Source organism: Aptenodytes forsteri, unplaced genomic scaffold (genome assembly GCF_000699145.1).
Source record: "Aptenodytes forsteri isolate BGI_AS27 unplaced genomic scaffold, ASM69914v1 Scaffold193, whole genome shotgun sequence".
NCBI lineage: Eukaryota > Metazoa > Chordata > Aves > Sphenisciformes > Spheniscidae > Aptenodytes > Aptenodytes forsteri.
The window spans coordinates 2,550,009-2,564,080 of NW_008795405.1; the positions used below are offsets into that span (position 1 = coordinate 2,550,009).

Genomic DNA, 14,072 nt, shown 5'->3' on the forward strand with positions numbered 1-14,072 from the left:
ACCTGGTTATTTCTTTTCTTTTTTTTTTTTTCCCCCCCTTTCCTGACACAGTGTGGGATAGCAGTACTCTATTCAGTATCAGAAAAATACTGGTTTTGTTTCTTTGTTACTTTGTGACTGCTGGCTTTGACAAAACCACGGATTGATTTTATCTGGCCAGTAATTTTTTTTCCATTCATCTGCAGCCCCAGAAACCTGCTTGGATCTTGGAAATGCATCTAGTCCCAGTTTCAGATTGAATTGTCTCATTTTTATTTGACATGAGTGAGCATGGACACTTAGATCATAATTCCATTTCTGTGCATCACAATCCAAGAAGAACCTGTTATATCAATCACAGAGCTGGGATCTATTTATAGGTTGGGACTCGGAGTACTGTGTCCTAGTCACAAAGAGAGGCAGAGACGCAGAGGGGACTGTCGGCTGGTGCAGGCGGAACCAAAAGATATTTAATCAGCAATTAGAAACACCTGAGGGCAAGGGAAATTCTACTCCAGCCTCGAGCTTCATCTCTCAGCCCACAGCATGTAAGTAGTGAACTTCTACCTTTTATTGCATTTATGGGGTTGGTTTTTGTTTTGGGTTTTTTTGATCCAAATGTTGCTCTGCACCAAACCTTTTATCTGGGCTAAAAATTATGGCAGCTTCTCAATATGGTTAAAGGTAATAATGGTTTTTTTCTATTTTCACACTGTCAAAGGAAGGTCAGTGTGACCCACAAGGAGAGGAGTTGGTTCAGAACTTTGTAGAAATCGGGCGGTTTCACTATTTGAGAGTGGCTTTTTCCTCTGGAAATAAGCAAATGAAAGTTTGAGTGGAACAGTTTTGTTTTGGGAACAGAAACGGTCAGGTTTGCTGGCATTCCAAAAAGGTCAATGTACAGCGTAACTGCTTAAGGGCTTACCAAGGACAGGTGCTATTTATCCCATGCTGGTAAAGGCAAACCTGGAAACTTCAGCAGTCCTGTCTTAAAAGAACCAAGCGACACCCCTTCCTCTATTAAAAAACCCACCCCCCCAGCTTCATATCAAACCTTCTCTTAGCAGGGAGATGAAATGAAATTTTGCTTTTACTGAATGCATTTATCATTGAGCAGTTGATGTTTCTTTAATTTTAAAAGTCCCAAAGCAACTGAAGTCACTTCAATGACAAAAGAGGGGTGCAAGTCTTTGCAAAGTCGGCGCAGTGGCAATCAAGGAAGGAACTTCCTCTCTCATTGCCAAGGAGCTGTTTGCTTTAAAGCAGCCAAAATGAAAAATGTTTGAACAATAATATATTTTTGGAGTATTTTTGTAACAGGAATATGAAGAGAGGGAAGACAATAATTAGTTAGAAATTGTTTCTTATTAATAGCTTTTAGCATAACATTTTTTTCAAAACACAGTTTTTTCTTGTTTCATATTTTTGCCTCAGAGGTTTGGGTTATATCTTTTACGAAAGTTAGTTTTTGTATTTATTTTTAAGTATAGAAACATTTCCTTGATTTCTTGTATTTATAATGTCTACTCCCCAAAATGCCAATATTACAATTTTTAATTTCGGTATGTTAAGTTTTTTAGTATAGATTTCTCATGAAATATATGTTCTAAAAACTTTTTTCCCCCACAATTTACCATTTTTTAAAGTAACAACAAATAAAATGAAGCTAAACTTAAAATAATTTGGAGGAACAAGTGTCTAATAAAAATAGAATAATAAAATGAGAACTGTCTCAGTTAAAATATCAAGTTCTAAGAAATACATGATAGCTGAATTGCTTGGACTGACTGTAGAAAGGTGACAAATAGTTCTTTAGTTCTTTATCCTGCATTTCTTTGATGTACATTTTATAATACTCGAAGTTTTTAACTTAAGTTCTAGGAACAAAAAATACTGACTACAAATTAATTCTTTCTAAGTTTTTAACCATTGGTATAAATATTCCATCTTTCAGCTAGAATTCTAGATATAAGGAAGGCTGTTAGGACAATATAGATAAACGCGGTGAATTTACATACACAAATAATGCCCAAAATGATCATTACAATACACCACTTGCTATGAAGCTCCCCTCCCCCCGAATAAAACAAAACTGTCAGCCTGACCATTCTCATCATAGGAAGCTTCATTTTGATTATTAAGGCTTTTTGCTTTACTTAAAAATGAATGTATTTAAATTATTTAAGTCCCTTTTCTGTTTGTTTTGGCATGATATTACATTCATTGCCTCTCTGTGACAATGCAACGTTATTGTGTAATAAAAGGAGAGCAGGTTTTTCTGAAAGGCATTAAAGAAATAAAATTGCTGACTCTGTAACTAACAAAGAATCTATCATATAGCTGCTCTGAGGTCCCCCTAAAAATTGAAAGCCAGGAGACATCTTATTGCTTGAAAAATAAAAATTGAATCTTTTTCTTCCCTACACAAACAGAAATATCGGCATGACTATGCTCGGGAATTCCTGCAAAAACTCATTTACTATACATTTTTGCAGAAACTCAAGCATTCCCAAAGAAAAAACTAGAAAAGATTTAGTCTCAAGAATTTGTGTGAACTATTCAATAGTTGTGTCCACATAATTGCTGGACTTTATCCTTCTCTTTCAACTGCACGTGGGTCTTTTCCCCTGTTAAACCTGCCGTATCTTTTTATTACGGCATTTGGAAAAAATAACCAAGTGTCTACTGTCCTGTAGCATACCAAGGAATGGTTTATAGGACCACTTTTATTTGGAGAGAGGGAGTTATCTGTGGTTAGAGGGAAGACTTTGATGCATTATGTGGAAGGAAGTCTTTGTTGTTTAGTTTCTGCTTCACTAATGTTTCATGTTTTGTGGACTAAGCACCTATCAACCTCCAGACTGACTTATTCTACACAGTGTAGTTTGTCACAGGGCTGTTATATGATTTTTTTTTCATTCCTTAAAAAAACAAACAACAAACATCTTTTGTTTCATCCTAGTTTATTTGTTTCTTTGACTGCAAAGTAATGATTGACATGCAGATTCTCTTCTTCACGCCCCTCCTTTCATTGCTGAGTATGACATCTCTTGGGAATTATAAATAAAACCTGTGCCAAATCTGCTGCACAGGTGTCTGGAGTACAGCATGCTCAGGTGTCTTGCTGTAAATCCCTGAGAATACGGAGTAAACACCAGCAGGAAAAAAATACTCTCCTTGAAACAATTCTGTGTTTTTAGGGGCCTTCTGAATAAACCCCCCAAAGCCAGTAGCCAGTTATTAAAGATTGTGTAGCTATCTCTCTCTCTTGCTCTCTCTTACCTCTGTTATCGCTTCACCTGTACATCTGTCCATCTATTTCTCATCTCTCTATTTTTACATTTCATTATGCTATGCTTGCTCTCCCGCTCTCTTCTTTTCCTTTCCTGAAGACACATTTCTATCTGGCACAGAAAATAAACTCAGATTGCGGGTAGTTATGTTAATCTAATTCAATCCTCTGTGGGTTAGGAGTGAAATTCTAATAGTGGAGCTGTTGAGGGCTTTTTTGTTAATGGCTTGGGGATTACATTGAGTTAAAGGCTCATTTCCTAATCAAACAGAGAGGGAGAGAGTGACTCCGAATATTTATGAGTCTCCCAGCGCGAGTTAAACATTGAACTCCAAAAGCAGGATTTCAGTGCTGCAGAAAGAGTTAAAACCCCTCAGGGCTGCTATGGGGGGGGGCGGGGGGGAAGGAAACCAGTTAAGCCATCAGCATTTTCAACTGCTGTATAACTTCAGTTTGGTGAGAGAAAATAATCATCTCACAGAGCTAAAATGGAAACTGTAGCGAGATATTTAAAACAAAGTCAAGTGATGCTTCAAAAAGGCTCTTCTTTAGTGAAGCAGGATACATGCAGTGCATGCGCAGCCTAATAGAAACTCCAAATAAATACTCTTCTAAATGAGAAGGATTGGAGGGTGGGCTGCCTTTCTGTTATTAGTGCCTGGAAGACCCGATTTATTTTTTCAATGCATTTTATTTTTGGTTCTACTTAACTCTTGGGTAACCTTTTCTTAAAAAAAGAGAGAAAGAAGTATGGATAGGTCGATATCTAAATTGTTCTGCTTCTGTTCTGTAGACTGGTATCTTTTGAGGCATTTTTTCTGTCCTTCTGTTTAGCTGGACTCTTGTGTCAGATAGTCTAGTTGGAGAACTGTATTCGCTGTCACAGGAATGATTGACCAAATTAATGCCTGATTGCTTTTGTGATGAGTTCATCATACATGCTTGGGTAGACCCTGCTGTTGCTGAAAAAGAGCAGGCCTGCCTGCCTGCAGCAAGCAGAGGACCTCTGTGTTGCTAAGGCCTGGTGTGTTGTGAACTAGCCGGCAGTAGGCTTTTTTGCCCCTAGCTTGGACTTAGAATATCTGTGTGCAGCAGGTGAACTGCACAAAATCCAGACTGTGCCATGATCCTGCCTCTCTTCTGTAAAGAGGTCCTGAAAAGGAACGGCGATAGAAACCTGCTGTCTTCTGACACATGGCCAAGTCATATCTCCATGTTCCTCAGTTTCCCTGCATGTAAAATGATACATGGCTGCCATCAAAAGTACTCCAAGATCTACAGAGAACAGTCTTAATAAATCCCAAATGGCTGGTTCGCCCATGGCAAAAACTGCAAATCAGTGACACGGGTGCATAGCTTGAAAACAAGAGTTTTTTGTTCTGGCAACAAGAGTTACCCCACTTTGCTTTTTTGTTTTTTGTTTTTTTTTTTAAATACGTTTGGTACAAGCCACCAACAAGGCTTTCTGATTTTGGTAAGACAAGCAGATAGAAGGCTAGCTTACTCCTAGTATGATATTCAATGGCATTGTCCTACACACTAGGTCTGAATTTGGTCTTGGTGACTCTTGTTGAGATGAAGCTCAAAAGTGGTAAACTTTGGCTAAAAAAGTAAGTTACTGTTTGGTTCTGGAGCATGTGTATTGATGGTCATCCTGTATACACCAAACTTGGTGTGTTTGCTGACATGTCTGTCTGGGTGCAGCACCTTGAGGTAAGAATTGGCACCTTGCCCTAGTTTAAAAATTATTTAAAACTGTGACCTGATGTGAATGCGTGAGGCCCCTTTCTCTTTGTGCTCTGTGCCTGGACCTGCTGAGGAGAGCACCGTCAGCTAGAGTGTACTTTATTAAATGCATTTGAAATACATAATAATTGTGTTCTTTCCCTCTAATAACTGGCACCCACAGCAGATCAGTTTGAGACAGGAGTTTTCTGTGGCTGAGCTGAACACTGTGTAACATTTTTTCCTGCCTTCCTCTCCTTCCCATCCCAGTTTTCTTTCTGTTCACCTCAGCCTTTTCCTCTCCTGCACTATTCTGCTGTGGCCATGGCCTAGCAGTTTATACTTAGACCTCCCCTGCTGACCTTTCAGGCAAAATACTCTTCCTTCTCCTCTTTTTGTCCTTTCCAGTGCTATGCTGAATCCTATGAATGACCTGCTGCTGTTTACCCTGAAGGTGGCTGCATTTCAGTGCAGCTTTGCCTGGCATATATACAGTTTATGAAGAACTGGGGAACTAAAAACTGATTTTCAACTTTTCCACAAGCCACGTAGAAAGCTACTGTGTTCTTGTCCTCCATGCATGCCACAAGTACTTAAAGAATGATTTTATAATAGTGTAGGAATTTCAGGGAAGGAAATACTGCGACTTTTTAAACTTTTAAAGCACACAGTTTAGTTGACATGATGGCTTGAAAGTAATGACAGTTTTAAACTCTCAGGGCTCTTGAAAGTCTCTAGAAAAAGGGCTGTGTCTTTAGGGGAAATTACCTTTTGTAATGGGATAAAACTTGCAACTAGATCTTGTTATTTGGATACTGGAAAGCATATGCCCAGCATGTATGAGAGGGAAGCATAAGTGGCTATTTTTATTCATTAAGAAGTCGCTGCCCTTTCCTTTCCCTCAACCATGTGAGATGTGAATGATCCTGCTCACAAGAGTTTCATGCTGCTCTCAGAATGGATTCTCTCTCTCTTCGTAATTGTGTTTGCTGGATCAGCAGGAAATGTACTCCAGAAGTTCTTGTTTCCCCAGCCTCCTGTGATCACTTCTTTGTAGTAGGCCTGAGCAAATGACCGGTAGCCGTATACTAAAACATAGACATTTCATTGGCATCCCTCTAAAGGTCACAGGACCTAGAGGGTGACTTTCTGGGTGAGAAGAGAGGGTACGTCTGCCACCAGGGCTTCCAGACAGCTTTCTTTTTGTTTGCTTTGTTCTCCATCCTCAGGCCTTTCTTTTCCCACAGGTCTCCTGGGCTTTTTAAAATTGCAGTTACTCTCATTGGCAGCTCTTTCTACTGCTTCCCTTTAAATAAGTTCTTCCCTGTTGCATTGTGTCCCCATGGCCTAGTACAGGGGATTTCAACCTTTCTCTGTTGGTGATGTGAACTCATGTAGATTGGTGAAGAGCTCATGTGAATATGATTTTCTCGGTCATACTTTTTGGACCCACAGTCTGTAGCACTACGAGTATGGCAGCACTCAAGTTATAGCCATTGGCTAATGCTGTCTTTGCATGGGGGAGGGCAGCAAGGATTTTGTGAGTGAAACATAGGCTAGGAAGGGATTCCTTGCATCAGCATCCTCTCTAATGCTTCGCCCAAAAGCCATTCTAGGAGCCTACCCCAAGCCCCACTGCTTTTTGGGTGGAAACTTCTGTGTACAGCTTAAATGTATTCATGGCCAATCTTTATACCAAGCTGTTTGTTTCACTGTTGTTCTTTAATTTTAGCTCTGACACAGACTCCCTGTTCAGTCTAAGGTGAGTCCCTTCACTGATGTGATGTGTTTTGCCCATCTTAAATGGGGTTCCTGCTTGCCTGTTCTCCATGATCTATGGAGAATTGCATGATCACGGCAAAACGCTTTGTGTTACTGCAGGCTCTGAGTACAGTCCTGTGTTTTGCCTCCGGTAGCCCCTATTCCCTTTTTTACATTGCAGATAATCACATGATTCTTCCATTCTTCCTGAGCTTTTGCCCCATCCCTCCTACCCTCTTTTTGCTATATAGGATTAAACTTCAGTTTTGTGTGTCTCTAAATAGGCTCTACTCTTGTGACTCTCTGTAATGACTGTCCATGCCACCTACTGCCTATGCAGCCCCCTTCTGTGGGTGTCCGCTGGTGCTCTGGGAGCGCGTTATACTCCCTGCACAGAAGTAGTGGGGGATATAGAGAGCTATGGTTTCTTTGGGACCCTTTATCCCGTACAAAGAAATCGGATGCAAGGATGCCTCCATGTGCTCTAAGGGCAGTATATAGACATGTTATTGCTGTGCTGAAGTAATGGGCCATACCTCTCTGCAATACCATGTTCACCTGGCTACATTACTTCCAGCTCTGTAGTCTCTTCTGGCACATAGGCTCATGGAATGCGTGTTTAAGGAGGACAGAATTAATGGGGCTGCTGCTGTGTGTGTGAAGGGTTAAATAATGGGGGATGAGAGCCACAGCTTTTCCTGGGGAATAAGAGCCACAGCTTCTCCTGGGGAATAAGGACTAGCCAGAAGAATTGATCGTCTTGGCTTATTGATCCTTCAGGAAACAGCACTGAAGTGATAATGCTGTTCCTGCCACTTTGAGGCACTTTGTACCAGCAACATCCTCTGTTTATCTAGGATAGTGCGAAGGAAGAGCTGCTCTGTTGCTAGCCCATTCCAGAAAAACCCTGTGCTAGACATGTGTTGAGTTTACCACTTGTCTGTCTGCTCCCAGGGAGAGGTGCACGTGCAGAGAGGTAGCTCAGCAAGTGTTTTTATTTTATAGTGCTTAATGGAGATTGGCTGCAAATGGTAGTTTGAGTTCCTATACTGAGTCTGTATATTCCTGGCAGTGTCTTGGTCTGTAGCATTCTGTGAAGTCTCAGGCTATCGTGTCACAGGGTAACCATCTCTCCCATCCTTTTCCCTCCTTTCCCCTTTCTGGCCAATTGGCAGTCATCCTCCAGTTGGTCTTGCTTGTAAGTTGAAACAGGGTGGTTGAGCACTTTTGGTCTTGTGAGCCCTATGCTAACTTCTAGCCACCTGTGTGATGGGGAGTGGATGATGAAACATCTGACCTGCTTTGCACTGAAGCTCCAAACCTGCCCTGAGAAGTCAGGCATTTCTTTCTGGCCTCAGGGTGGCAGAGGGAGAAACACCCACCTGCTACAGGAGCTGCTGGAGGAGCAGCGCTTTTTGTCTGCTCAGCTACACCACCCTTACAGATGCATGAAACATGTCCAAAGACCACAGCATGCAGAATGTCAGCCCTAAGGATCTGTTGGGTGCTTCTGCAACCATGGGCCTCTGAGGGGCGGGGCGCAATATGTTCCTGCCTGTTTCTGGGCTCTCAGTTGTCCTTGTAGCACAGTGGGCTGGGGAAGCCCTCACACTGTTACCCCTGAGGCACCAGCTGCAATCAGCTGACAAACTGGGCTTGGCCCTTAGCTGGACCATTGCTGATAACTAAAAGATTTGGACTCTCACCTGTAGAAGTAAAAGAGCAGCTTGCTCATCATGCTCCCTATCTCCTTTTCTCTCTGCTTTTTACTTGTACATGCTTTGTACCCTTTCTCTTTCTGGATCTGTTGGGTTTTGAGGAATCTCAGGCAGTCTCTGCAGCTTCCCACAGCCAGGTCAGAGGGCCAGGAAAGCTTGGGACCGTTTAGAGGGTATTGCAAAATCTTGCACAAAGCCAGGAGGGCCAAAAAGCTATTGTGAAATGCTTCTTTATTAAGTCAGGCCAGCTTATATACAGAGATACGCAAATAACTTACAGAGCTATTTAGTTACCCTATATGTTATTTCTGTACTTCATCCTCTTTGATGTTACCAACAACTTTATTGCTGTACTTGATGTTTGACTTTACATCTCCACCATGTGAAAGCAAATTATGAGAAAAATTGCAGTTTTATTTTAAAAGTAAAAAAGTGTCTAGACCACAAAGTTTCAGGGAACGACTAAAAAGCAATGCCAACTATCTTTTTTTTTTTTAAGGGGGTGATAAGAATAACCACCAATGTATCATATAGAATATAATTATTTTGGGATTTGATCAGTAGTTGAACATTTGAGGCTCACAATACTGGATTTAATATAGTATGCAACACTGTATTATGTAATGTAAAATTATTATCTACTACTTAATAAATCTCATGCTGTGACTGTTCCACTTCTTTTTAACTAGCTCTCAGACTATGGTTATGAGTTGTACTGGGAGCTTTGGCTGTTGCTTCCGTTTTGCCCTCGTTGTTTGTATCATGACACATTCCCTACTGCTAGGGCGGCTGCATTTAGCCATGAGACAGCTTCTGTCTGAGCGAGCTTCCAATCTGATTCAAGACAAGAGACTACCAGGGGGTAGAGTCAGTCATGAAGTCTGTGGCTAGAAGAAAGATGAGGGTAACCAAGGTAGGAATTTGTGGTAATGTATTGCTGCAAGTGTGGTTTGTTTGGAGTACAGGTGGCTTTGCTTGCTGTGCACTTAACTAAAAGATAACAAAAAAATAGCATAGGCCTTTATTTTCCTGTGTAAAACCTGCCTAAGTCTTTGCTTTGCAAAATTAGCACCTCCACTTTCTTAGCTAAGAAGAGAGCTCTGCTACATGTTCTCAGTATCTTTATACTTCCATGTGTGTTTTCCCCTTTTTTTCAATGCTGTAGTCCTTTTCTCTTTAAATAAATCAAAGGAAGTATTTTTTCACATAACAATTAAACTGTGGGATTTATTGGCCCCTGCATCATTCAGTGGCAAAGTTATGGATGGATTCAAAAAGATATCAAGGAATTTATGGAATGTGTGGACTCATCAGTGGCAAGTAGACATTATGGTCTAGAGGGAACAGCCTAAGGCACAGGCTGCCAAGATACTGACTGTGAGGTCTGCAAAGGTGCAGCAACGTGAAGAGCAGGGAAAAAATTCTCCTTTCTTGTAGTCTTTCCCTGAGCACGTGTTAGTGGTTGATATCAGAGATAGAATATGGGACTAGGTGACTTCTTAACTTGACCTGGCATAGCTGTCCTCACAGCTTCTCTTGGAACTGGAACCGGTGTTGTCACTCTTTGCAGATAGTTGAGTTACTTGTTTACACGATACTCTGTTACAGACATGCAGCATCTGTATTTTGGAGTACCTGATCTTGCTTACCCTGAATGTTTTTCTACTGTTATAGGCAGTGTTTCTAAGGCTGTGAAAGTCCCTAGGAGATAGATAAGCTATGCCACTGTGACAGTAGCAGTGAAGACAAGAATGCAGCCAGGGAGCGAGGCTGAGCTAAGCAGAATTGATGCTTCCCAAATTTATCCTTTCTGATTGGTACTGTGTTCCTTCCCACTGACTGGGTGGCTCTTGTGGTGGAATTTGCAGGGCAGAAGTAGTCCCAAAGGGAAAGAGGCAATGGGTTAGAGGATGCTTTCAGGTATTTATGTTTAAGACCAAATTATGCAGCAGCTGTGAGTTTGTTTCAATGTATAACATCCTCTGCCCTGCAATGCATAGGTCTGCAGAAGGTTTAGTCACCTGATGGGTTTTGATTTGGTGGTGTGTTGAGTCAGAGGAGCATTGCATTGCTGTATCACCAGTTGGTGAAGGTTTCTTGAAGTAAATGGGCACTACGTTATAACACCCAGCAGGGCCTTTGCCATGCTGACACTTGTTCCTTGTAACTGACAATGGCTTCTTGCTTCATCTTTCCCATCTGTGAGCGAGGGGGAGTGATGTGCCTGCAGTACCTTCCTTCTGCAGTGGAGCATCTGGGAACACCTTCCCAGGTTTTACCTGACAGAGGAGGCATTTGGACAAGAACAAGATATTTTGCTTTAAGATGAGAGTCCAGTGTGAGAAAGAGGAAGGACCACAAACATTTGTGCACTCTGGTTATATGGAGCAGCCCGCTTCTTGTATGACACCTACCCTGTGAGCCCAGAGTACTGAAAAGTGCCGTTATCTGTTGAAAACTGTAACTTGGTGTTTTGGCTTTTTTTCCCCCCAGATTTCATGGGCCTTTCCCAATGCAGCCGTCTGTAAACTTGTAGTTGTAAACCTGTGTAAACTTGGAAGCTGTCTCGTGTAGTTTTGCTATGTATGTCTTCAGTAAAACATGAGTGCCTTGGGGCTTCTGAGCAAATTTACTTTCATGGCCCAGAATTCACCTCTGTAGTGAGAGGACAGCTCTGCATTACCTTTGGGGAGCTAGAAGAGGCCAGGCAAGGGGCAACAGTGCCTCCTATCTTGCTTCAAACGTAGATTGTAATCTTTTGCATGTTTCTTCAGTACTTTGCATTGGTAGGTACTGACCCACATGGGAATCAAAACTGAAATCTCTTACGCTGAAGTCCTGATAAGCAATCAGACCTGAAAAACTCGTGACAGGCCTGGAGTGTTGGGGAACCATGCTAGTTTTAGCTCTCCATCCCAGCCAGAAATATTCCCAATTTTCCTTTTTTATTTTGAGCTCATCATTAATGTGGGGCAATTATGTGACTATGAAGACTGATTTGATATTGTACAAACATCTTTTTGTACCATTTTCTATTTAAAAGCGGAGCCAAGCAGGAATTTATGCTGCTGGTTTCCCATTCATCTGGGAACTGCTGCAACTTTGGTAAAGGCACGTTTCTGCGGAGAGAGGACTCGAGCTGCTAATTTGACTGTAGGAGTTTATTTCTGGAATGCAGCCGTGTTTCACCAATGGAGCAGCTGTCCTGGAAACACTTACCACATGGGGTCATTTTCCTCTCTGTGTGTAATCAACAAAGCCAGCCCAGTTAATCTGAATCCTTTTAAGTCTCCTGAACTAGACCACAGGGAGTGCAGAGAGGTCTACAGGACTCTGACCTCCTTCACTTCCTTCTCCTATCATTAGGGAAGAAAAAATACTCCCATGCTTAAATGTCCCTTAAAGGGAAAGCCTATAATCTTTTCTGAGCATGGAAAACTGTTTCTATCAGTATTTGTGGGGAGGTGTTGGTCCTTCATTTTCTATGGATATTTTGTGACAGTAGCTACAACTCTCCTAAGTTTACCAGCTATTCCGGGTTGTGGAATCACAGCAGTCAGAGGTGAGAAAAGCTTCCTGTGTTATTCAATTCTTTTTCTTCTGTTTGATTTGCTTTGCTTGCACAGCTTTCTTCCACCCCTGTTCACTTCTGAGGTGACAGTTCCACAGCTCAGTTCCTTCTGCTACGAAAGAAATTTTCCTGGTTATTCAGTTTAAATTATTTCTTCTTTTCTTTTTTCTCCCTAGTTCTCTCTCATGTTGCCCAACTCCTTCCTCACTGTTTCCACTCTTCAATACTTTTTGGATGTGAGTCCTGTCTCTAAATCCTCCTTGCTTCCAGTAGGCTCTATGTTTCCCCCCCTCCCCCGCTACAACCTTGCATCAGTCTCTTGAACTGCTCTGTAATCTTTATTGTGGTTCTATTGAGAAGGTTTTACACTTTGAGTTTAGTGATTCCTTTCTTTGTCTTAAACCTGTCTTCTAGGCCAGGGTGCAAGGCCAGTCACAGGTAGCGGTTCTTTGTGGGTAGGAGGACATTCTCTCTCAAGCCTGGAGAAGGCCTTTTTTGAGAGGCTACCGCCTGGCAGGTCCTGCACCTGTGATCTGGGCCAGCCTTGCTGCAGCCCTCATGGGTGCATCGCTGGAGCTCTGCAACGGGAGTCTGCATCTGCCAGGATTCAGGGACTGCTTCTTCAGTCAGGTACTTGAAACTGAGAACACAAATTACTCTGATGGCTGCTGTCTCCTCTCTCCCCAGGCGGTGCTAGTGTAGCTTTTCAGATGAGTAAGTATGACTGGGGCTTCCTAAAAATTAACAATGTTGTCAAGGAGTTTTGCCCCTGCAATCAGTTCTTTCAGAAAGTGATTTTTAAAAAAGACACCTCACTGAATTCAGCTAGAACATTTAAGAGCTTAATTTCAGAGTGAAGAAAACTCTAGAAAATACTCATTGGATGTATAGTTTCTTTTTCTTTTTGTAAGTTGCCTTTCCAGATGAGTGATGGGGTGAACATCATTAGTCCTGGGTCACCCTTATGGAAAGATAGAATCTGGAAGGATGAAAAGGTTGGTGTGATCCCTTTAGAGAAAAGGCAATATAGATTTTCCTTACTGAGAGCCAAGGGGCAGTAAGTTGTAGTAGGAAAGTTTTGTTTTAGAAGCTGAGGCTGAGGTTTGAGAGATGTTGCAGAAAGGACAGGTGATCAGTTTTTAACAACAGCCTGCTATGACGCAAATCAGAGAGGGCCTTGGAGAACAGTAGTGCATGCCTTTAAGAAGCCTTCAATAGGCAATAAAGTAGTAAATTGACATGTAATGAAGAATAGAAAGATATTTTCCCCAATACTATGACAGAGTCTCTTCTGATGGAACATGGCTATGTTCACTTGAAATTAAATGATGGATTTATTTTATCTGTTAAAACTAGAACAGTGTTTGGTTAGCCAGAGTATGTGAGAAACTGGAAGAACAAGGATATTACTCTCCCATTTATGAGCACGTGTTACGGCAGAGTTCACAGCTTGACTTCAGGCTTCCAGTGCACCCATATTGAAAATGCCTACTGTAGTAGTGAAGGCAAGCCTGGATAGTGAGGCAAACATATTGGGATTGACTGACAAACAGCTCTGTTCACTCATTTTGTAACCATGATGTACTGGATTTATAGTATTTGTTCTCATGAAGCTTGAATAAAATTTCAAAACAATAAAGGAGATCTTTAAAAAAATAAGTCTCATTTTCCTCACCTCCACCCACCCCAAAGATTACTGAATTCAAGACATGGACAGATTTAACTGACTGCTTTTCCTCTTGTTTATGATTCACACACTGCACAGCCCTTGCCGTTAGCCTTTATACATTCTTTATATATGCTTTATACATTCTGGTAGATGAAGCATGTGTCCTCTGGCAAAAATGGGTAGTTTTTCATAGCAAGGTGTCCTGGTTTTGGCTGGGATAGAGTTAATTTTCTTCCTAGTAGCTGGTACAGTGCTGTGTTTTGGATTTAGGATGAGAACAATGTTGATAACACATGGATGTTTTAGTTGTTGCTCAGTAGTGCTTACACTAGTCAAGGACTTTTCAGCTTCCCATGC

General features: G+C 41.6%; 1 protein-coding gene across 3 annotated transcripts in view; it reads left to right on the forward strand.

The window, feature by feature from the left end:
* Positions 1–366: 366 nt before the first annotated feature.
* Positions 367–14,072, forward strand: part of ESRRB (estrogen related receptor beta) — a 139,766-nt gene continuing 126,060 nt past the window's right edge. For 2 of the 3 annotated variants that reach the window (XM_009280726.2, XM_009280728.2), the window contains exon 1: positions 367–527. Coding sequence is in view for 1 of the 3 variants with exons in the window: in XM_009280728.2 (XP_009279003.1) it covers positions 526–527 (2 nt within the window). In the remaining 2 variants the exon portion in view is untranslated. Of the gene's footprint in view, positions 528–6,728; positions 6,759–14,072 lie in introns of all 3 variants that reach the window. The other variant, XM_009280727.2, reaches the window with a different exon arrangement.